Source organism: Nicotiana attenuata, unplaced genomic scaffold (genome assembly GCF_001879085.1).
Source record: "Nicotiana attenuata strain UT unplaced genomic scaffold, NIATTr2, whole genome shotgun sequence".
Taxonomy (NCBI): Eukaryota; Viridiplantae; Streptophyta; class Magnoliopsida; order Solanales; family Solanaceae; genus Nicotiana; species Nicotiana attenuata.
Window position 1 is genome coordinate 50,008 of NW_017673548.1, and position 24,011 is coordinate 74,018.

Genomic DNA, 24,011 nt, shown 5'->3' on the forward strand with positions numbered 1-24,011 from the left:
AGCCAAATCAATGCAGAAGTCAATATCCCTGTCGGGTGGCATACCCGGCAGGTCTGAAGGAAATACCTCAGGTAGCTCACGAACAATGGGCACATAATCAATAGAAGGGACCTCGCTACTAGAATCACGAACATATGCCAAATAGGCCAAACACCCCTTCTCGACCATACGCTGAGCCTTCACATACGAGATACACACTGCGGGTAGAATGACCTGGAGTCCCTCTCCACTCTAAACGAGGCATACCCGATAAAGCTAAGGTCACAGTCTTGGCATGACAGTCCAAGATAGCGTGATAGGGTGATAACCAGTCTATCCCCAATATAATATCGAAGTCAACCATGTCTAGAAGCAACAAATCTACACGAGTCTCCAGACCCCCAATTACCACAACACAAGAACGATGGACTCGATCAACCATAATAGAGTCACCTACCGGTGTAGACACACCCAATGCATCACTAGGTATGATCAAATACGGGGCAAAATAGGATGACACATACGAATACGTAGACCCCAGATCAAACAACACTGAAGCATCTCTATCACAAACCAGAACAGTACCTGCACCTCCACCTCTAATACCTTTACCTCCACCTATAGCATCTCTACCTCTACCTCTAATACCTCTACCTCCCCCTCTAATACTTCTCTCTGAGTGATGAGAAACTTCTCCAGAAATAGCTGCGTGAATTGTTCTCAAGATAAAGCTGATGCCCTAACTGATATAGCCAATCAATAATCTCTCCAACAGGTCTTGGCGGATCCAGACAAGCAAAAAGTGGCAAAATCGACCCCATTGGTCTCCACGATTCCCATGTTCCTGATAACCTCATGACAACTGTCTAGATAATCCTAGGGATCCTCAGTAGATGTACCGCTGAATGTAGTGGTGAAGAGCCTGATGAAACTTATCCAACCTCCACAAAGACTCCGAAGACATAGCTGATCTATCACTGGTCTGTGTTGTTGTTCGGCTGAAGAAGCGGTACATGACCTCACCATCCGCGAAAGGACAAGAGTTTTAATTTAGCATTGAGAGAACAAAATTGCACGACAGAGAATAATAGAAGTGAAACTTTTCCTAACTCTGTAGCCTATGGGGGATAAATACAGACGTCTCCGTACCGATCCCTCAGACTCTACTAAGCTTGTCTGTGAACTGTGAGACCCATGTAACCTAGAGCTCTGATACCAACTACATTCAGCGGTACATCTACTGAGGATCCCCAGGATTATCTAGACAGTTGTCATGAGGTTCTCAGGAACATGGGGATCGTGGAGACCAATGGGGTCGATTTTGCCACTCTTTGCTTGTCTGGATCCGCCAAGACCTGTTGGAGAGATTATTGATTGGCTATATCAGTTAGGGCATCAGCTTTGTCTTGAGAACAGTTCACGCAGCTATTTCTGGAGAAGTTTCTCCACATCACTCAAAGAGAAGTATTAGAGGGAGAGGTAGAGGTATTAGAGGTGGAGGTAGAGATGCTAGAGGTGGAGGTAAAGGTATTAGAGGTGAAGGTGCAGATACTGTTTTGGTTTGTGATAGAGATGCTTCAGTGTTTTTTGATCCGGGGTCTATGTATTCGTATGTGTCATCCTATTTTGCCCCGTATTTGATCATGCCTAGTGATGCATTGGGTGTGTCTACACCGGTGGGTGACTCTATTATGGTTGATCGAGTCCATCGTTCTTGTGTTGTGGTGATTGGGGTCTGGAGACTCGTGTAGATTTTATGCTTTTAGACATGGTTGACTTCGATATTATATTGGGGATGGATTGGTTATCACCCTATCACGCTATCTTGGACTGTCATGCCAAGACTGTGACCTTAGCTTTACCGGGTATGCCTCGTTTAGCGTATCCGTGATCGGCAGTATGATGATCCCCATTTGTGTGTCCTTAGAGACACGGTGCAGCGCAGAGGTGCCAGGCAGGTTACTTTAGATGATGATGGAGTTTTGAGATTGCAGGGTCGAGTTTGTGTGCCTAATGTGGATGGGCTCCGAGAGTTGATTTTAAAGGAGGCCCATAGTCCCGGTACTCTATTCATCCGGGCGCCGCGAAGATGTATCAGGATTTATAGCATTATTGGTGGCGTAGAATGAAGAAGGATATTGTAGCATATGTGGCTCGTTGTTTGAATTGTCAGCAGGTTAAGTATGAGCATTAGAGGCTTGAGCTTCCCGAGTGGAAGTGGGAGCGGATCACTATGGACTTCGTTACTGGACTTCCGCTGACTCGGAAGATGTTCGACGCGGTTTGGGTCATTGTTGATATGCTGACCAAGTCAGCGCATTTCATTCATGTGGCAGTCTCCTATTCTTCTGAGAGGTTTGCTGAGATCTATATTTGGGAGATTGTTCGCCTTCATGGTGTGCCCGTGTCTATCATTTCGGATTGGGGTACGCAGTTTACCTCGCGCTTCTGGAGAGCAGTTCAGCGAGAGTTGGGCACACGAGTTGAGTTGAGTACAGCATTTCATCCCCAGACGGACGGTCAGTCCGAGCGGACTATTCAGATTTTAGAAGATATGCTTCGAGCTTGTGTTATTGACTTTGGAGGTTCGTGGGATCAGTTTTTGCCTTTAGCAGAGTTTGCCTACAACAACAGCTACCAGTCGAGTATTCAGATGGCTCCTTATGAGGCTTTATATGGTATGCGGTGTCGATCTCCGGTTGGATGGTTTGAGCCGGGAGAGGCTCTGTTGTTGGGTACGGATATGATTCAAGATGCCTTGGACAAGGGCAAGATCATTCAGGATAGGCTTCGTTCAGCTCAGTTCAGGCAAAAGAGTTATGCCGACCGCAAGGTTCGAGATTTGGCTTTCATGGTCGGTGAGCGGGTATTGCTTCGAGTGTCGCCTGTGAAGGGCGTGATGAGATTTGGGAAGAAGGGCAAGCTTAGCCCTAGGTTCATTGGCGTGTTTGAGATTCTTGATCGAGTGGGGGAGATGACTTATAGACTTGCATTGCCGCCGAGCTTATCAACCGTGCATCCGGTGTTTTATGTGTCCATGCTTCGGAAGTATCACGGCGATCCATCCCACGTGTTAGATTTCAGCACTGTCCAGTTGGACAAGGACTTGTCTTATGAGGAGGAGCCGGTGGCTATTCTAGACCGGCAAGTTCGTCAGTTGAGGTCGAAGAGTTTTCCTTCTATCCGTGTTCAGTGGAGAGGTCAGCCTGCTAAGGCATCAACCTGGGAGTACGAGTCCGATATGCGGAGCCGTTATCTCCATCTTTTTCCCGACTTAGGTACTTCCTTCTTATGTCCGTTCGAGGACGAACGGTTGTTTTAGAGGTGGAGAATGTGACGACCCAAAGGGTTATCACTTGCTTTTAATTGAATTCCGAGTCTCCGAGGCCTTGAAAACCTTATTTAGAGTCGTCTCGATTTGCGTGCACAGTCCGGGCGCTTAGCCGGAAAGCTTAAATATGAAAATTTATGAAAAATGCTAAGTTTTGATGTTAAAATGAATAAATTTGACTTTGGTCAATATTTTGGGTAAACGGACCCGGACCCGTGATTTGACGATGCCGGATGGTCCGTAGGAAAATATGAGACTCGGGCGTATGCCCGGAATCGAATTCCGAGGTCCCGAGCCCGAGAAATTAATTTTGAAAGGAAATTGTTTTTCTGAAATTGTTAAGGAAAATTGAAATGAAATTTGAATAGAACATGTTGGTATCGGGCCCGTATTTTGGTTCCGGCGCCCGGTACAGGTCTTATATATGATTTAAGATGTTTCTGTAAAATTTGGTGAAAAACGGACGTCGTTTGACGTGATTCGGACTTGAAATCCTAAATTTGAAACTTGATGAAGTTTGAGAAAAATGCTTTGATTTTGAGGTTTAATTGTTGATAATGATGTTATTTTGGCGATTTGATCGCACGGATAAGTTTGTATGATGTTATTGAGTTAGTACTTATGTTTGGTTAGGAGCCCGAGGGCTCGGGTGAGTTTCGGATATGTGTCGGAGTGTTTTGAACTTAGAAAAAAATCTGGTTTTCTGCAGCTTTTTGGTGTCCAGTGATTTGTACTATGCGATCGCATAAGTAGGCTCGCGATCGCATAGAGTAATGTTCAGGGGTTCAGTTTTGTTCTATGTGATCGCATAATGCCTCCCGCGATCGCATAGTGTTAAGTCTGAGAGGTCCTATATTTTCCTCTATGCGATCGCATAGTGCTATTCGCGATCGCAATGCCCAGCCTGTTTCTTCTACGCGATCGCAGTGCTATGTCCGCGATTGCAATGACCATTTTCTCCTTACACTATGCGATCGCATTACATTCTTCGTGATCACATATTATGTGTAAAGGTTATATTATGACCCCAAATATAACAAGCTTGTCCTAAATTCTAGATCCCATTAGATACTCGCCTAGGTGTAAGTCACTTCCCTAGTGCTTTTTATCAATTGAGAAAAATCCAACAAAAACAATTGTACTTAGATTATTTTCAGCCATCAGTATCATTAAAAGTAGAATAGAAACAAAACCAAGCATGGTTAGAAGTGCAATTAAGAACAACACGCATAGCTAGATGGGATAGAAACCCAACTCCCAACCAATATTAGCTCCCTGTGGATATCGATCCTGACCTTTCGGGTAAAAGCTACATCGACCCCTCCTTTCCATTATATAGTGGTGTAGGGTTGGAGCCGATCACTTTTTGGCGCCGTTGCCGGGGAGCTAAATGGTTTTGGCTATCTATCTGACTAGTTGTGTGTTTTGTTTTTCTTTCCTTCTATTTTACTAAGTTGTGCGAGTTAATTGATTCGGGTACAACATGGCAAATAATGATCCTATTGGAAATGTTCTCCCGGGGGAGGAGATAGATGATAATGCTGAAGATGAGGTGCCTCTAGTACCTCAAGCTCAAAGAAGAGGCCGCCAGGCCAATGACAACATTCCAGACCCTCCCCCAGCTCCTCCACGAGTGCTCCTCGGGTGCTTCCAAATGAAGGTTATGCAAGTGCAATTGTCCCACCCCGGATTCGGGCCGGCAATTTCCAGATTACAAATGTTATGTTGACTTTATTGGAGCAAAGAGGGTACTTCCCAGGCGCTCCCCATCAGAATGCATATAAATCTTCAATAATTCCGTCAAGAATTTGTACACATTAAGTAGCGTGGTTAAGGCCTGTAGCAACGTAAATCTTCAACAGTCCAACGAAATTTTTTAGAATCGTAGCAACGTAAAATTTTGCGATTCTAAAGGAGTACGGTGCAACCTTTTCAGAGAACATCATACGGATTTTTCCTACTCCAGGTATGTTAAGGTTAAGCTCTTCTTTCATTTTGCCATGATCTTGTAATTACACGAATTTGATAACGAGGCATAAAGAAAAATTCATATCCCGGAATTTACGTATATTTTGCTAATCTCGCAAGTTACAATATTTTCTTTATCGGGACTTCATATTCATTTGAGTATTTCCTTCTTCCAGTCAAGAGAGCAGAGAGTTTATATATATAGTATCACAGTATTTTCATTACCATCGAGCTATAATCGATGGGCTGGCCCCTATTAGGCAACCTCTGATCAGATGGTAAGTTATATACCGGGCATACTGTGGCCGAGCGCCTATGAGCGAGCCCAATTGGTCGAGATACAGAGCCTAGTATGGCCGAGCACCTATGAGCGAGCCTACTACGACAGATCCTTATAGGGCCGGTCAACTATTTTACTTACTATATTGAGAGAGTTGAGTCGGTATCAGCAGGTAAGCATATGTTCAGATTATCAGTTCAGTTTCAGCTTTCTGTATATTTTCTTACATACTCGGTACATTATTTCGTACTGATGTCCCTTTCTGCGGGCGCTGCATTTCATGCGTGCAGGTTCAGACAGACAGACGGGTAGACCTCCTCAGTAGGTGTTACCCGAGTTCAGGTTTATCGGCAAGCTTCCCGTCCTTCGGAGTTGCCGGGTCTAGAAGTTGGTGTACATCTTGTGTATATATGTAGATAGGTTATGGGTGGGTATGTCAGGGCCTTGTTCCGATCATAATACATCTATCAGTAGAGGCTTGTAGACATATCCTGTCGGTTAGTGCAGTATGTTGGGCTTGTAGGCCCTGTACGTATATTTTGTTGGCTTGTCAGTTGTAGTAATTATGCCGGCCTTGCCGGCCCATCTTTATGTTGACATATAGTCAGCGTTAGTCTCTATTCAGTTTTATATTTTTCATCGCACATTATCTTGTAATGTGGCCCATGGCCAAAGTATGACATTATATGTCCATAGTTACTGTGTGGCAAGTTAGTATGCAAGGATAGTTGAGGCACCGGGTGCCGGTCTCGCCCCCAGGCTCGGGGCGTGACACACCCAGCCCAAAAAAATCTTCCAAAGCGGATAAGTCGACACCATCAAAAAAGGAATGAAGGGGATTTTCCTTGCCATGGACCACTTCATTGGACCTCTCCTTTCCTGCTTGGGCCTCCTCGAGCATAGACTCGATGTAGAAGGGCATCCCCGCAATTTCTATTACAACGGGCGCTTCATTCTGAGCGGAGCCGGCATCCCGGGGGGTCTTATCCCTCATCTCTACATCGATCTCCCGAGTCTGAGGGAGGTCGGCCTCATGAATCTCCCTCTCGGTTATTGCCTGCTCTAGGGGAGGGGGTCGATCTATGGGCCACAAAAATATTGTCTTCTTCGGAATCATCCCTGAGCCGAAGAAACGAATCCGACTTTGGTGCTCGGAAGTTGGAGCTCTTATATGGCTTACGAGCCACCATTTTCTTTGGTTTTACCATCAATCTCGGGGAGCCCGAAGCCTTTCTTTTCTTCTTCTTCTTTTCCCCCATGGGAGCCCCGGACTGTCTTGTAATGGAGGGATCAACAGACAAGGACAAGTCCTCATTCCCTTCTAAAGGCCTAAGTTCGGTGGTCTTAGGCAAACCTACAAAAAATTGAGGGGAAGAAAAGTCAATATGATGTAAGTTAAAAGGCATGTTATTAAATATTCTGGAAAGACCTTAACATGAGAACGGGCCTCTCGTCGTCCCTTTGAGAGCTTACGCTATGCACGCTCGGAATACATCATATGTGAGTAGATGCCCTCGATCCACTCCTATAGCCGGGGAACCGTATTTGGGACCCGGGCAACAACTGCACAACCACAAGTGTGAGTCAGGAGAAAGAAAATGATGAACAAATTCACACATAGGGAGAGACTGCACTTACGAGATGCATTCCACTTCTCAGGGAATGACATGAACTCGGGAGGGATCAAATCTTCGATCTTCACCCGAACGAAGCGGCCCTGCCATCCCCGATCTCGATCTTCATGAATGCTCGAAAATAGGGCCTTGTTGGCCCGGCGGGTGCTCTTTATCTGTCCCCCTCAAAAAATTCGGGGACTGTATAAACGTAGTAGATGATCGATGGTAAATCGATGAGACTCGATCTACGATCCTCCATAGAGACAGATGAATTTGTTCGAGGCACACTTCGTACCTCTTGCAAAAATCCAAAATAACCGGGTCCATCGGGCCTAGTGTGAAGGGGTAAGTGTAAATACTTAAGTATCCCTCCACGTGGATAGTAATGGCGTCCTCGGGCCGGGGGACTACTTACAGTCCTTTCGGACCACGGGAAGGACGTCTTCGGTCACCGAGCATATGTACCTTGATGCTCCATCACCCCGGTCCTGTTTGCGTGACGATTTCTCGGCCTTAAAGTCATCTGGAATTGAGCAGCCCCCAGGAATAAATATTTTCAAGGGGGGCTCGGGGACCGGTTCGTCGGCATCCACCTCGGGAGTAGCCGTTTCGGGGGCAACTACTTCAGGAACATCCGCCTCAGTACCGACGGCCAATTGGAAAGATGAAGAGGCAACTTATTGAGGAACTGATTTAGATGTTTTAGCCATTTTTATCTGAAATTTTTTTGAAAATTTGAAGAAAGAGAAATAAATTTGGAAGATGAAGAAAAAACTATGATGATTGAAGGAAATCTGGGTAGAAACCTGGAAATCACTATGAAAATTGAAGAAAAAGGATGAAGATGTGAAGGTTTGGAGAAAATTGATGATAACCTGAAAGCTCGAAGGTAGAATTTAGGTCAGAAAGTGGGAAAAGAACAAGTTACAGAAGCTTTTATAAAGAAAGTTCGCGTCGCTTCGCATTCGGAAGCAACCGGCCTATGGTTGACACGCGACGCGACTGATGGGAAGTTTCAGCTTCTTCGTCGTTTCTGTTATAACGTACGGGAGAAGGAACCGGAGAACCTCTATCGTTTCTCATCATTTCGGCAAGCCTGCTCTCTAAGAAACAAGGGGACTATCTGAATACAGGTAAAATCGGGGGTAATGAACACCCCGGTTTTCCGGTGGGGCGAACGAAGTGAGGGCATAGCTGCATGAAATCAGAGTCGAAGTGTCGTGATATCCGTGCCCAACCGGATATCACAGCGTGGATCTCGGCCCGTATCAACAGCATATCAGTGATTAGCGAAAAGGAAGATTTTTACCTTTCTTAGGATTATACCTAGGGTAAAACTCCTCTACCATATAAAGGGAGAGTCTATTATTCAACAAACACTTTGTAACACACATACCAAGGCAATATACATCTGTTTTCTCTGTTTACAAAAGTTATTCAAAGCTCTTACTTTTGTTTATAAGTTATTCATAAGTGTTGGCTTGGGAACCGAAGGCAGGCTTCTTGGTAAGCTTCTAACCGAGCCCGGACTCATTATCTTCATTGGTTCGGCTATTTATCCTATCTTTTATTTGCTTATCTAACGGCATTAATCACTTGTATCGAATTAGTTCACATATCCTTAAAATCGCATATAAATTCAATTGTTATCCGTTTTTAAGGGTAAACATAAATAAGTATTAGTAATATAAGAATTAGTTATCAGTGATTAGTTATGCATAACTTAGTTATGTAGGGGTTGTTTGGTATGTGGGACAAGAATAATAATCCCGCGATAAAATTTGTGATTAACTTTATTTCATGTTCTGTTTGAGGTATTAGCTAATCACTAGATAACTTTTACACTAAAATAGTGGGATTAGTTATCCCTCGTAGAAGGTGAGTAACTAATCCGGGATGGGATATCTCACCATTGTACCAAACGAACCCATATAGATTAATTATGGAGGGATTAGTATTAAGTAGGAATTAGTTATGCGAATATTAATTATGTAAGGATTAGTAATATAAAAATGTAATGTGAGTATTATTTATTATTAGTCTAGTTTATTCCGTTAAACTTATTAATATATTTCATAAAAAATTTAAAAAATATAAGTTTGAATAGAGGGTATTCTTGTTATTTGGTGTTTAATATAAGTATGGCTAATACATGAAAAATAAGGGCATTTATTATAATTTCAATGCATATTGAGCGTGGTTAGTTCAGGTCTTTTTGCATGAGAGATCTCGTTCCAACAGTTTTTCCATGAAGCCTCTCTTTTTATTTTGAGGATGAGACCTTTTATTCCACCTTCTACCCTTTTCTCATAACTTAGTCGCATAAGAGGTAAACTTCAAAGTGGGTTCTCAAGTTTCAAACTTTGAATTCGAACCTTAAGACGGAAGTTAGGCCTTTGCATAATCTAACTTTAAACTGAAGGTCTAGAGTTCTGGTTTTGACAGTTCGAATTAGTACTCCCCCATTTCAATTTAGATGAGATAGTTTGACTCGATACGGAGTTTAAGACAAAAAAAAGACTTTTGAAACTTGTGATCTTAAAAGCTTAAAAGGGTAAAAGTTTTGTGGGGCTATGACATTTGTATGGTTATATATAAAAGTTTCTCATCAAGGGTAAAATGTGTAAAATGAAGAGTTTAAAATTGAATTATTTTTAATTGTAGAAATGTGTCATTCTTTTTGAAACGGACTAATAAGGAAATTGTGTCATCTAAATTAAAACAAATGGAGTAATTGACAGTTCAAAAATTTTCAAACTCATAGTCTAAAGTTCGAACTATCCTTAAGTTTTTATCCAACACCCTAGTTTAGTTTCTTGCTCCTTAATAAGCATTTCACCCTTAATTATTAAATTTATGACTCAATAAGTACCTACATTATTGTAAAGATCAAATTTTGAAGGTATGAATTTAAAGCATATGATAAACCAACATCTAGCAATTCAAAATTGCTAGGCACTTCTAAATGGAGGAAAAGAAGAAACTTGCAGTCTAAAATTTATAAAAACTTACTAATTTTAAAAACTAAATATATTTTAAATAGAGATGCTCAAAGCGGCTATTTGGTGCCATGGCTAAAGAAATTTGCATATATGAAAATTGGGAAAAAAAAAATATTCAGATTTACAACTAGTAATTAAAAAAAAGTTACAGTTTCAAAAGTAATCTAAATTTAGCCACCCTTTTTTTAAGATAAAATCTGAACAAAAACACCCTTATTCCAGCATAATATGGCGGAGTTCGAATTTGTTTACATATGAGCTTCCAACATAATGTGATGGAGTTTCAATATAATATACGAAAAGTTTACATGCATGAACTCCATAATCCCGCATATTATGTTGGAACTTTCCATGTGCTGCAGTCAGCGGCAGATTCAGGATTTTAAAGTCATGGGTGCTGATCGATAAAAATTCCAAAAGGAGAGAAACAATGAGTTTAATTGCGGGTGCTTACTCAATATTTATGTACGTATTTTTATAATTGCCTATGCAAATTTACTACATATGGTCAAAGGTAATGGGCGCTTAAGCACCCACAAATGTCAATGTGGATCTGCCACTGGCTGCAGTTGCAACAAATATATTGGAAGTTGTACGCAAGAGCTCCATAATCCCGCATAAATATTATGCTGGAACTTTTTGTGTTACAGCAAAATATTAGTTATTTTTTAATGACTTTGACTATGCTGACTATTATTTAATTATCAGTACGAAAACTGACCAGCCCGTTCTATTTTCACGTAATGTTGATAATGAGTTCAAATGAAGCCCATGATGAGATGTTGGGCTGCCTCAGAAAGGGCCCATCGGGTTTCAAAGTACAGAAAATTGAACGGCGCAAAAAGTTTTTTTTGTTAAATTTGGGAACTCAAAAACCCTAGGTTTACAAAGCCTCACGGCAACTATTGCTATATAAACCCTTCTAAAACCCCTCTTTCTTCCGCCCTCTCTATTCTCTGCTCTTTGCATATCAGTCTTCTGTCTCCTTCTGCCTCCCCTTTCTCCGCTCCAAAACTTAAGCTTTAACCAACAATCACCAATGGAGTTTTGGGGTATGCTTTAAATTCCATATATATATGTCTTTTTTTTTTTGTCTTTGTTGGTAATTATTTGAAAAGAAAGCATGTTTCTCAATCTTATTGCTGTGTTTCTAGTAGAATGTTTTGATTCAGTGTTAAGGTCGCATTAATCTTGTTTGGTTATGTGTGAAGGCTATAATCTTTACCAGGCTTTATTGCTATTATTGTTTTAAAGGTTTAATCTTTCTGATGAAATTTAATTACCCAAGTTATGACATGGACAAAAGAATTAAAGCTGTAAGCTTTCCTCAAGGTTTTGGGAAAGTTGAATGCTTAACTTTGAAATAATGATTCTATGACATCACTTCTTGTTTTTGCTAAGTTATAGAGTTTTTATAGTTGTATACTCTTCATAGCCTAGCGGACTTGCTAAAAAAGGTGTCTTCGAAATTTTTTGGTGTGAAATAGTTAAAACCAATAATGTGTGGTTTTGAATTGGAGTTAAAACTTTTGAACCAAAGCCAACCAACCCAAAAGGTGTTTTTTTTTTTACTTTTTTCAAATAAAGTATATTTGTCTTTTAGATATTTTAGAAGTATATAACATGATATAGGATTTAAGTTATATACAGTGTAAAGGATTTTACACCATCAGTGCTGTTTGACTTACTGTAGTAGTCAGTGTAAACATTTTTTATGCCGTCACTTAAACCTCGTATATAAATTGAACCACAAAGACCTGTGCTTTTTTCTTCAAACTTGCTCCTCAATTGCTTGTTGTTATAAATTGTTCCATGGTTTTAGAAGTTAGTTCTGACACCATGTGCCTTGGAACTTGTTAAACTGATATCTCTTTCACATAAATTATGTGTAGGTGTTGAAGTGAAAGCAGGAGAATCTCTAAAGGTCAGGCCAGAGCTTTATAAGCTCATTCATATTTCCCAGGTTAGTGTTTTTGATCTTGTCTTTGTATTCTCTCGTACTAGCTTAGTGTCGACACTTGCATATTCTTTCTCGGGAATTTTTGAATGCTGAAATCTTGATGTTGCAGGCAGCTTTAGGTGAAGTGAAGGATGCCAAAGAAGCCAAAAATGTTCCACTACGCGTCACTGTTGGAGAAAACAACTATGTCATTGGAACTCTATCGGCTGAAGAAAGACCTCAATTGATGTTTGATTTGGTTTTTGAAAAGGAGTTTGAACTTTCACATGGCTGGAAAAATGGGAGTGTCTACTTCATTGGATACACAGCTGATGACCCAACATATCCTTTGCTTAAAACTATTCAATTGTTTGTCAGTACTTTTTTAATACTAAATATACTCCACTATTCAGTTAGTAACATAAAAGCTTATTAATGTTTTTTAGTGTTACCAAATGATAATGGGATGCACGAGTTATTGGTTTTCTTCTTGTATTGTTTTCCTTGACTTCACCTTTTTGGTTGTTTCTTCTGTCTGCACTGATGAAATTGACTCTGGTGAGTTTTTGGATGTCAAATTATGTTAGAGAAACATAGATTTGTTAGCTTAAGCTAATTGTGTTTTTTTAATCTCTCTAGAGGATGAAGATTCTGAGGATGAAGAAAATGTTTTAGCTGCTCTAAATGGTTAGTTCCTTCAATCTCTTCCCATGTTGTCACTTTGTACTCTCTTTTCTCAAATTCTGCTCTCCCATTTCTTATTTCTGAATGTTTGTTGACTATCAAAATTCTTAGGGAAACTTGAGGAGCAAAAGGCTGATGTGAAGGATGTCAAGCCTGTGACAAAAGAGGCTGCACCTACTAAGGCAAAAGCTGCAGTAGCTGAACCAAAGAAGGCTGAGTCTGATGATGATGACGACGATTCTGATGATGAAGATGATAGTGACGAGGCAGAAGATGGCATGGTATGATTCATAATGACTTTTATGTTGCTTATTCTTCATATTTTATTTATTTACTGTGAGGAAAAATGCATTACCTCATGATTACTAACTTGTTTTAATTTTAAGCTGCTTATTTGCAAACGTTTGTGTACTTTGTATTCTATCTATGTGTATTGAGCTTTTTTCTTTGCTTTGGATTTTTTAGGATTCTGATGGTCCAGAAGGAATGGATTTTTCTGACGATTCTGAGGATGATGATGATGATTCGGAGGAAGATGAGTCGGAAGAAGAGACACCCAAAAAGGTACTACTACATTTTGCTTGTTTAATATTTGTGCTTAATTTGTTTCATACTTTTGAGTTGGAATCAATTGGCTTAACTTGCATAGTGTTTTGTCTAATTGAGTGTTTTACGATGCAGAACAAGAGGCCTGCTCCCCCTGCTAAAGCTGGTTTTGCCAAAAAAGCAAAACAAGCTACACCGGACAAGTCAGGTTGGATATATTTTTCATCCTTAAAATGTTTGATCATGGAATAATGAAACACAACTTAATAACGAATGTTAATGTAGGAGCTCGGTTCCATTGACTAATATTTTCTTTTTGCAGGTGGTAAGAAAGGTCCAGCAACACCTGCCTTTGCTAAGCAAAATGGTAAACCTGCAGCAACCAATGGTAACAAGGGGAAAGGTCAGAGCCCAAAGTCTGGTGGCCAGTTCTCTGGCAAATCTTCCAACAACAAGTATGTACAAACTCATTTACAAAGCTCATTCCTGTTTCTTGCATCCTTCTCTGCATATTGGCTAATTTTTATTGACAATTTGTGTTGCAGAAACTTCAGTGGCCAACAAAAAGGTGGTTTCAAGGGTAAGCATGGAAAGAAGTAGGCTACTAACCGTGGTGGACAAGGCATGATGGCATATATGAAGTCTTTGAAGAGGAAAAAGTATTTTATTTTTTAGTTAAAGGGAGATTATCCGTGCTTTAAGCTATTTTCCGTAGTTATAAGTAGGTCAATTTTGGATGAGAGTGCTCCTTACCAGTAAGTTTTGTTGCCATATTCATTTTCTAGAACACCTTTTGTGATACATTTTTGGGATCATATATTATTCGTATTCGAAGTTAATTGTTTTGTTGCGGTATAAAACTGTTGCAAGCATTATCTTAGAGATTGCATTTGTGACGATTTAACTTGTGTCATAAAAAAATAAGTGAATTTTGTTTCAAATTTTTAAAATTTTGGCAACTTGGTGGGGAGGATATGGAGAACTGGTACCCAACTTTGAAATAACTTAAAGCTTTGAGACCCTTTTGGAGTCTTGACTTGCTCCACAGCAAAAGAATTGTCATTGAATCATGAATAAAATAGTATTCTCCTGACACTAGTATTTTGAGAAATATAAATCTGTCGATTCTTTTGTCCCCAGAGGCATATGTAGGATACTATTTACACGGTTCAAATGGGGTAGATATTTGGCCAGTTTGATCAACTCTGGTTTCGATTCTAGTTATTCATTTTTATGGTTTATACTTCATACAAACAAATAGACGAGTGAAAAAGCTAATTCTGACAACTTTGTTCAAAGCATAAAACTTCCAATGGTATTTTACTAGTATCATAAATTGTCTTCCAAAATGCTACCTACTATAATCAATTGGACATACTCCATTGAGTAGTTCGTAGTGCATTTTATTCAGAATAGGCACCAGAGAGTGAATCGACCTTGACGGATAATAACTTTTAGAAATAGCAAATTAACTTTATTGAGCAAGCCATATCAAGAAGAAAATTCAGTCAATAAATCAACAAGACAGTCTTTCCATTGGAGGATGACTGAGACTGACAGCCGACGGAGGGAGCAGCGGCACCGGCCACCAAGGAGGAATCTTCAGCCCCTTACAAGTGGCAAGCTACCCCTCGAGCCTTAGTAGATCCGTCCGTGCTTGTCCCATATCTCTTAGTTGTTGGAACTACTTCACGATAAAAGTAATTTGTGTTAAAGTAATGCTTATTCTATTACACACGTTTAAGGAATTAATTAACATCAATTGTTTTTCCAAAAAAAAAAGTAGTCAGGAAGTGTGTTAACACTTTCCAATTACTATTAAATGATCGCAAATTGTTCCTCATTATTAAACTAGCAAAATCAAATTTTCCATCTTGTTGTAGTAGTTAGGGAATCGAATGGTCTCTCTTGGATGTGAATTTTATTCTTCTTTGTAGTTTCTGCACCAGAATTTCGTCAAAAGCTGCCCCACTATCTGCATGATTGGCACTCCTTGCAGGGGGCGAAGCCAAAGTGTTGGATGCGAGTTGCAGCCAAACCCAATAGTTTTTGTTCAAACCCTATATTAGTTGTAAAATATCCATGTAATATGTATGAATAACTAAATTAAAAACTAGTAACTTAAAAAAATTATAATCCCGAACCCATAGAGTTCAAATCCTAACTCCGCTTTGCTCCCTTGAGAGTTGAGACATACCAGTATTTGGTCACTCTGCTTCCTATTTAAACTTAGCTTAAACATAATTCGTGTAATGGCAAGAAGCAAGGAGTACACAAAAGAAAGATATGTCGAATTAATACTCAGAAAAGATAAAATGTTATCGCAATACAAGCTTGGCATCTAAGTTATTGCTCAAGAAACTTCAGATGACCGCGCCACAAGCTTGTTTTTTTGGTTTAGAAAAAATGGATAGTTGTATCCTTTAAAAGGGATTGGCCTGGTGGCAATTGACTTGAGCCTTGGGGTATGCTCCCTTTCAAGGTCTCAAGTTCGAAACCCACTGGGTGCAAACAATTTCTGAGGGCCATCGGGCTGGGTAAAACCTGAATTAACCGTGGTGCACTTGCGGGAAACTCCTTGCCGAGGGCCTGTGCACCCCCGGGATTAGTCGGGACTCATAGAGACTCGGACACCCGGTGCAAATCAAAAAAAAAGAAGCAAATTTTGCTCTTGGCTTCTGCTATACTACTCTTTCTGATTGTCAACATACTAATTGGCACCCCGTCATCCAAGTTCGGATATTCTATATATTCTGCCCCAACCTCCAAAGTAATTTAGCTTAGTTAGACTGAATATATCTTTCAATACTAAAAGCAATTAGAGCAGGAAGTCACCCAGGGCACAGCCCCCGCTGCCGACCAAGATCAACAAATAAACGATACAACAACAAATCAATATAATCCCACAAATGAGGTTTAGGGAGGGTAGTGTGTACGCAAACCTTACCCCTATATCTTGGAGTAAAGAGACTGTTTCCGATAGACTCTCTGCACAAGAATATGAAATGCAACAATAGAATAATAATAATAACAACATAATCAGAAAGATAGTACCAGCGAGCTAAGAATCAAAATATACCTAAAAAAACAATATCAATAATCAGTGCAGTGACAAGGTCCTAGAAAATAGTACGAGCACAACATGTACTTACTAGCATACTAAAACACAACATAGACCGAATAGATACACACGGAACGGAGTAGAAAAACGCCCAACTACTTACTAACCTTCAATCCTAATGCTCTCCCTCCGTACCTTCCTATCAAAGGTCATGTCTACGGTGAGCTGGAGTCGCGCCATGTTCTGTCTGATCACCTCTCCCCAATACTTCTTAGCTAGTCCTCTACCTCTTCTCATACCCATCAGAGCCAACGGATCGCGCCTCCTAACAGAGACATCTATGCTTCTCTTTTGCTCGTGCCCCAACCGTTTAATCCTCCCTTCCCGCATATTGTCTTCTATGACCAAGCCCACCCTTGCCCGAACATATTCATTCTTAATCTTATCCAACCCCGTGTGCCCAGACATCCATCTCAACATCCTTATTTTTACTATTTTCATCTTCTGGATATAGGCAATCTTGACTGACCAACATTCTACCCCATATAACATAACCGGTCTAACCATTGCTATGTAGAACCTACCTTTAAGTTCCGGGGCACTTTCTTGTCATACAAAACGCCAGATGCTAACCTCCATTTCATCTAACCCGCCCCCCTATACGGTGCGTGACATCCTTGCCGATCTCCCCGTTCCCCTGGATCATCGACCCAAGGCACTTAAAACTTCCTTTCTGGGGGATGACTTATGAATCATATGAATCAAGCCTCACATCGCTGTACCCCCCCCCCCCCCCCCCGACACATCGCTAAACTTACACTCTAAGTACTCAGTCTTAATCTTGCTACCTTTAGACTCAAAGGTTTGTCTCCAAACGTCCAACTTCTCGTCAACACCTCCTCGCGTCTCATCAATTAGAGCTATATCATTAGCAAATAACATACACCATGGCAACAAATAAACGATGAAATACTTAAATAACATCATGATTCTCTTCCAGAAAAGTTACAAACTACGCATCCAGGGACCTAAAATAGTCTCGTACAAAGTGGTCATCGTACATAATAGAAAACACAAGTCCAGAAAATGCAAAACCCACAATACCCTATTCCGAAACTGCATTACCCCTAAAAAAAGAAAAAGAAAAGACAAGAGCAAGTATTGCAACATCACTGTTTCGAGCAGCAGACGAGGCTCAGATATTGTTCTCTCTTCCCTGCAAATGCTTGTCAAACCAAAACTGCCGAGATAAATCCTCTGACTTGGCTCCAACACCTGTACACATTTCATGGTAAGCTGTAATTAAAATCAAAATCTTGGTCCTTACATGCAGGGAACCTGGACCTGCAAAACTCAATAACTGTAAGACCAATACCGATATAACAAATTCAAAATCAAAAACAGTTTGAAAGCTACTAGCCTGGATGAGCTCTGGTCATAGAAACCTGACTGCACAAACAAGCAAAATGCATTTGCAAAATATACAAAAGTATAAATGATGCATGCAGTCATCTTCAAGATGACCTAAACCTAGGGGCGAGGAAAAAAACATTCGAGCTGGACAACCTAGACGAACAAATCAATGGCCAAGAAATGGTATTAAACTGGAATGTATGATAAAACAAAGAGAATGTCTTCATTTTCTTACATAATGTAATCCCGCTTAACACAACAAGGGACAATTTTATACCACGGACAATGATGTTACAAAAAGGAAAATGTATTTTAGAAAAGCATTTTTTTTTTTTTTTGCAAATTAATGAATGAGCATTCCTGTGATGATAGTTCTCAATTCCTGCTTCAAAAGATCACATCAAGGTAGAAACAAAACATGTAGAAGTATTAGGACATCTATAGAATTTTCCACCACTTCGACAAGTTTCTCATTACATTGTGCTCCGAAGTTCCAGTAAATCAGGACAAGAACAAATATAGCTGCACCTTAGATTTCTGGCACTCCATTACCTAATTTAAAATGTAATTCCTACTTTATCAGAAAGATATTACACAAATATGTTAATATGAGCCAAGAACAAAACAAAATTACATGCATCATTATTATTTTCTCCTAAATAACAAAACAACAGTTTGAAGAATTTGAACAAGCCAGCACAGGGCAATGTTAAGGAATTTCAGTTCATAACAATAAGATGTCAAAGATAGGTGTTTACACCCTAAAATTTTAAAACCTTGAAAATATTTCGTTTCCATACTCGACCAAAAATTCAAAATTTGAAAACAAAACAAAATGACACAAACATTTAGGGCCCATTTGGGTTTGTGGTAGTTGAAGTTATGTTCCGGTCATTGTAGTTTTTGGGAAAAAAGTTTTGTGAAAGTTAAAGACGGGGGTGCAAAGGAAGTCTGACAATTTTCACTAGATATATAAGTTTAAACTTCAAACCACTATTCCAACTTTAAAAATTTCACTTGAAGTTCAAATAAACCAACGATTTCACAAACAAACTTCTACATAGACATAAAATAACACTAAGTGGAGCCTAGTAGTGAGAATACTTGTCAAGTAAAAAAAGAGGGGAAAATGACCTCAGAAGGCATACATTGACAGTAGAGCATCACAGAACTAGAAATAAAAATGGATTTCAGAAAGAAGTTCTGTCAATCAGAACGAAAATACGGGAACCACAAACAGAATCTGGAAAGAGGAATTAGAAGGATGGTTTAAAGGGTAGATGTGACAGTAAACAATATATGATGCACACAAAAATGCATGTGAAAAGCCAGAACACCAAAAAAGGGTTGAAATTTTTTCAAATTGCTTATCAAAGAATTGAAAACCTGCACAACCTGCAAGTGGAAAATGGGCAGTAAGCTATGGCAGGTGGCTTTTCTTAAATGACAATATTTTAGGACAAAACACCATAAGGGATAAGGACACAAACCACTGCACGATATTTTCATTACTATCCATATGCACTTCGTTGTCATTGCTGATTGTAGTACTGATCTTGATTTTGAGCATATCCATTCTCGTTGTTTTCATTTTTGTACCTACTGTCTTCATTACCCCTGTTAGCAAGATCTGCCAATTCTTTTTCCCGGTTCCACTGCTCTATTCTTGCACGCCTCTCTTCACTGCCATCCCTAACTGGACTTCTGTCTCTCCTGCCACCAGGACTCCTGCTCCTACCCCTCCTACGATCAGGGCTTGTACTTCTGTTCCTCCTGCTACGACTCTCATAATAATGGTCCCTATCATCATACTTTCTACTATGACTCCTGCGAGAGCGCTCATCATAGCTGCGATGCCTATAAGGACTTCGGCTCCTGCTTCTGCTACGGCTATGCCTTCTCCTATACCTTCCAAACAACTGATGTCTCAATTCCCTAAATAGTCAGCATAAAAGACAGGTCAGCCAGAACTAAATTTCTAGGACTACCGAATTTATAGTTAAAAGAGTTCTATTTTTCATTTTTACATAGACTGGCACTAACCTGCTGATCCTTTTGAGGTGCATAAAGTTGCAATAGCCACCGCGGTTGCAAACATTTTCCTCGTACTGTCTACAGGTGGCTTCACGAAAATCAGTCACAGGAGAGAAATCAACAATGATGGGCCTTCCTGCAGAGTTTGTTACCAAAGGGAGCAAGGAAATGATCACAATATGAACTACTGGTGACAAACCGAAAACCTTGAGGTTGCTGATCCTTTTGAGGTGCATAAAGAGGCCAATGAAGCAAAAATTTATGTTATAGTGTGCAAATTTGGATCCAGCAACCTCAAGGTTGTCTTGAACACCCATTTCTGCTGTGCTAAAAGTCTTAAGTTGTCTCAAGGGTGCTCAACGTTTAAGTGTATATTGATAAACAACGGAATTTGACCTATTACACAGTGTAGTTTTCAAGTGAAGGGTGTTCAATACAGGTTGGTTGTAGCTTCACTGCAGGTTCTGATAACAGTAATCCACACTTGACATGCCCTTTGGCCATTCTTTTCTCCTCTATGCAAAATTTTTAACACCGAAATGGTCAGTGAGAAGTAGAAAACTTACCAGCATAGAATCTTCCAGTGAGATTCTTCAATGCATTTCCAGCCTGCTCTTCCTCTCTAAACTGAACATAAACATTACCAACCTGCACAGAAGACATCATTACATAGTTATATAAACCAGCAGCCCTGATCAATGGATAATCCAGCAAATAACACAGAAATCTTACCATGTGATCAGCCAGATTGTCACAAACATTCAGGCTCTCAATCTCTCCGTACTTGTTCAGTTCTTCAAACAAGTCTTCATAAAAATCCTGCAACAGTACCATCATAATATCATAATCCAAATTTTCGATTCATCACCTCACGTCAATATCTTCTCCAAGAACATGAACCACAAAGCTATTTGCTAACTATGGATAAAAGTTACATACACTGACAATGTAAAGATTCTTTTACATTATGAGTGAATTTGTAATAAGAAATTAGTAACCAGTTTTACCTAATTACCAAGTAATCCTTGTTAAGAGATTTACCATTAATTATCTAATAAATTAGATTAGTCACCTCTCCATGAAGTATTCTCCAAAAACATAACATGGATTAAAGTTATACTCCCTCCGTTTCAATTTATGTGAACCTGTTTCATTTTTAATCCGTGCCAAAAGAATAACCTCTTTCCATATTTGGAAAGAATTTACTTTTATGCAAGATTTTACACCACAAGTTCAAAAGTCTCCTCTCTTTCCTTAAATTCCGTACCCAATCAAATAGGTTCATATAAATTGAAACAGAGGGAGTATATACCAAGTTACTAACAGTATAAAAATTCTTTTACCTGCTGTGATAGCAAATTAGTTACTCCACTATTTTACCTGATTACCTTATGAAGAGATTCACCTGTAATCACCTAATAGGTTAAATAATTTTTACACCGTCTCAGTACATTAAAACTTAAACTCAGGAACCACTAAAAGGCAACTCAAAAGAAGCAATCATATCATAACACGTGTAGAATCACGATTATTTGATGTATACCTCAAAGTGTTGCTGGATTTTATGAGGATCAATGGGATGGCCTTGAGGATCGACGCCAGGGGTAATACTGTCAGGTCTTTGGTACATGTTGGAGAGGAGAATGGTAGGGCTAATACTGGGCTTAGTGTGAAGCCTCGAACAGCGATCGCCATGCCTACAAGCTCCGATTTTGAAGTAGAAAGGGCAATTCACTCTGTCTTTTTCCGTGCCGAAAATCGAAGCCAAGTGCTCTGCCATTGCGATTTGAGATTAACGGAAATCTCTTTCTGGAATTGTAGAGGAAAAGATAAGAGTAGAAGAAATTAGGAGGAATTATCTGGAAGACTTAAGAGGCTTGTAGATGTTCTAATATAAGATTATTTTTAGTTATATTTATTTACTATGTTTTTGGAGCATAGCGCGGTGATTTGCCCGAGTGGTTAAGGGGGAAGACTTAAGATCTTCTGCACATAAGTGCGCGTGGGTTCGAACCCACAGCCACCAATCTATTTTACAGTTTTTTGTAATATTCCTGTTTTCTTTTTTCTTTTCATTCTTTGGGTTTTTAAATATTTCCTACTTTCTAATTTTATCTATTTTTCATATGTTTAAAAGACTTTAGGTTAAGAGGGGATTCCAATGGATGTTGAAAATTATAATGTTAGGATAAAGCTTTATCACAACTTCCAACTTAATCATTTTCTTTTCTATTTTTGTTTCAAGTTTTTGAATTAATGCCCAATTCTAGTATATAAAAATGTTTTTCCATCTTTAATTTTTTTTTCTTATTACACTAGGATACTAGGTAAGGTGAAAAAGGAAAGAATGACAGTAGGAATCATTTTCCTTATTCACATGGTTTCTATTATCTTGAGTTTGCTATTATCGCATATCTTGTCTTGTTATTACTTGACATCAGTGCTTCCTTAGTTTGCTTATCAATATTCCATTCATATTCTCTATTGCTATCAGACCCTCGGATTTAGTTCTCTAAATATGTTGTCTTGCTATTACTTGTTATCGTTATTTCTTTTATATTCTTTATTGCCATCTTCGATTTAATTTTCTAAACATATTGTCTTGCTATGACTTGCTATCAACACTTCTTCAATCTTCTTTAGCGAGGTCTATCGGAAATAGTCTCTCTGCCCTTCCAAAGTAGGGGTAAGACTGCATACATCCTACCCTCCTTAGACCTCACTTGTGGGATTACACTGGGCTATTGTTGTTGTACTATGTTTTCTTGTCACTTCTCCCTTTAAAAAAAAATGGATACAAAAACCTTCCCTAATTTTTCACCTTTTGCTCAAAACTCTAATTCTTATTTTTGATTTTCTATTCTTTGATTGTTCTAAGTTTCTATTCCCTTTAGCTAAATCCCATTTACCTTCAACACATTTAACTGCAACACATCACCATTTCAGAAATAAAAATATTTTTACCCTGAAAAGATTTGAATAATTAAGATTCAGGCTTTAAAAACAAACGCACTTAATATCTGAGATCTGAATGATTAAGATTCAGACTTCCATTAAGTGCAAACAAATGAGGCCTAAATCCCATTTACCTTCAACACATTTAACTGCAACACATCACCATTTCAGAAATAAAAATATTTTTACCCTGAAAATACCAAAATCTGCGTCTGCCGGGAGTCGAACCCGGGTCTATTGCTTGGAAGGCAATTATCCTAACCGTTGGACTACAAACGCTATTGTTGTTGGATAAAACAAGCTTACTACTTCTCGTCTATGCATCAGTGAAATATATCCTTATTTTCCTTTTGGTAACTAGTCAACATTTAATAATTACCAAGTGAGAAATAAAAACCCACTCTGACTCAAACGCAATCAACTGATCTCAAATAAAAGACACCAAAAATCCAACTAACTTGAAAATATCCTAATCTGTAGGTGTAAGATGAAGAAACACACTACCTAGGGAGGATTTCTTCCTCATGTAATATATGTTCCAATTTCTTTGTGATATTGATGGTCTTACGAGTTCTGAGACAATGAAAAGCTTTTTAGAAAGCTTACTATATGGCCAAATGTTTTTTGTTAATACTCTTATACAAATAAGAAGCTTGATACTCTTCATAGATTATAAATCCTCTTTTCAGTTAAAAATATTTTAAAGCTTCCCTTTTACACAGTCACAATATCTGATTTATTCATGTTGAAAGCCCAGCCCGTCTAAAAGTTCTCCTAGCCCAGCTCCACTAAGGCTTCCATCAGGCCTTTTTCGGGGAAGTGCCCAGTTAGCCACTAATTAGAGTTGTCTTTACTTTTTAGCCACTGTTTAAAATGTATTTACTCTTTAGCCAGCTTAATAAATTTTTACTCACCCGGACGAAAATACCCCTGTGCTATGTAAATATTAAGGACACGGTGTCCTTAACTTCATGAATGTTGTGTAAAGATTAAGGACAAAGTGTCATGTATTTGCACCTTCAGTTGTTAAACTTTAGGGCATCATGCTCTTAACTTCATATGTGCAGTGTAAATGTTGAGGACATGTCATCCTTAACTTCATGTGTGCAGTGTAAATGTTAAGGACATAATGTCCTTAACTTTATAAGTGTTGTGTAAATATTAAGGACATGATGTCCTTAACTTCATGAATGCTGTGTAAAT

At 39.3% G+C, this 24,011-nt stretch overlaps 2 protein-coding genes and 2 non-coding genes across 6 annotated transcripts; 2 read left to right on the forward strand and 2 right to left on the reverse strand.

Moving 5' to 3' along the window:
* Window positions 1-11,080: 11,080 nt before the first annotated feature.
* LOC109216690 (histone deacetylase HDT2-like) lies at window positions 11,081-14,226 on the forward strand. Its single transcript, XM_019380875.1, has 10 exons — window positions 11,081-11,228; window positions 12,069-12,139; window positions 12,246-12,457; window positions 12,657-12,673; window positions 12,755-12,802; window positions 12,911-13,080; window positions 13,265-13,363; window positions 13,481-13,553; window positions 13,668-13,800; window positions 13,891-14,226. The coding sequence occupies exons 1-10, from the start codon at window positions 11,216-11,218 to the stop codon at window positions 13,943-13,945; spliced, it is 891 nt and encodes a 296-aa protein (XP_019236420.1). The 5' UTR covers window positions 11,081-11,215; the 3' UTR covers window positions 13,946-14,226.
* Window positions 14,227-17,355: 3,129 nt separating this feature from the next.
* LOC109216688 (splicing factor U2af small subunit B-like) lies at window positions 17,356-21,702 on the reverse strand. Of its 3 annotated transcripts, none has more exons than XM_019380872.1 (6): window positions 21,397-21,702; window positions 20,586-20,672; window positions 20,420-20,501; window positions 19,863-19,989; window positions 19,310-19,754; window positions 17,356-17,681 (listed from the first exon to the last, which is right to left on the reverse strand). In XM_019380872.1, the coding sequence occupies exons 1-5, from the start codon at window positions 21,631-21,633 to the stop codon at window positions 19,352-19,354; spliced, it is 936 nt and encodes a 311-aa protein (XP_019236417.1). In that variant the 5' UTR covers window positions 21,634-21,702; the 3' UTR covers window positions 17,356-17,681; window positions 19,310-19,351. The 3 variants fall into 3 exon arrangements, with proteins under 3 accessions (XP_019236417.1, XP_019236418.1, XP_019236416.1); XM_019380873.1 differs by having other exon boundaries at window positions 17,356-19,214; XM_019380871.1 differs by having other exon boundaries at window positions 17,356-19,754.
* Window positions 21,703-21,797: 95 nt separating this feature from the next.
* TRNAL-UAA lies at window positions 21,798-21,879 on the forward strand. Its single transcript has one exon. It is a non-coding gene; the product is annotated as a tRNA-Leu (tRNA).
* Window positions 21,880-23,015: 1,136 nt separating this feature from the next.
* TRNAG-UCC lies at window positions 23,016-23,087 on the reverse strand. The gene has a single exon. It is a non-coding gene; the product is annotated as a tRNA-Gly (tRNA).
* Window positions 23,088-24,011: the final 924 nt, after the last annotated feature.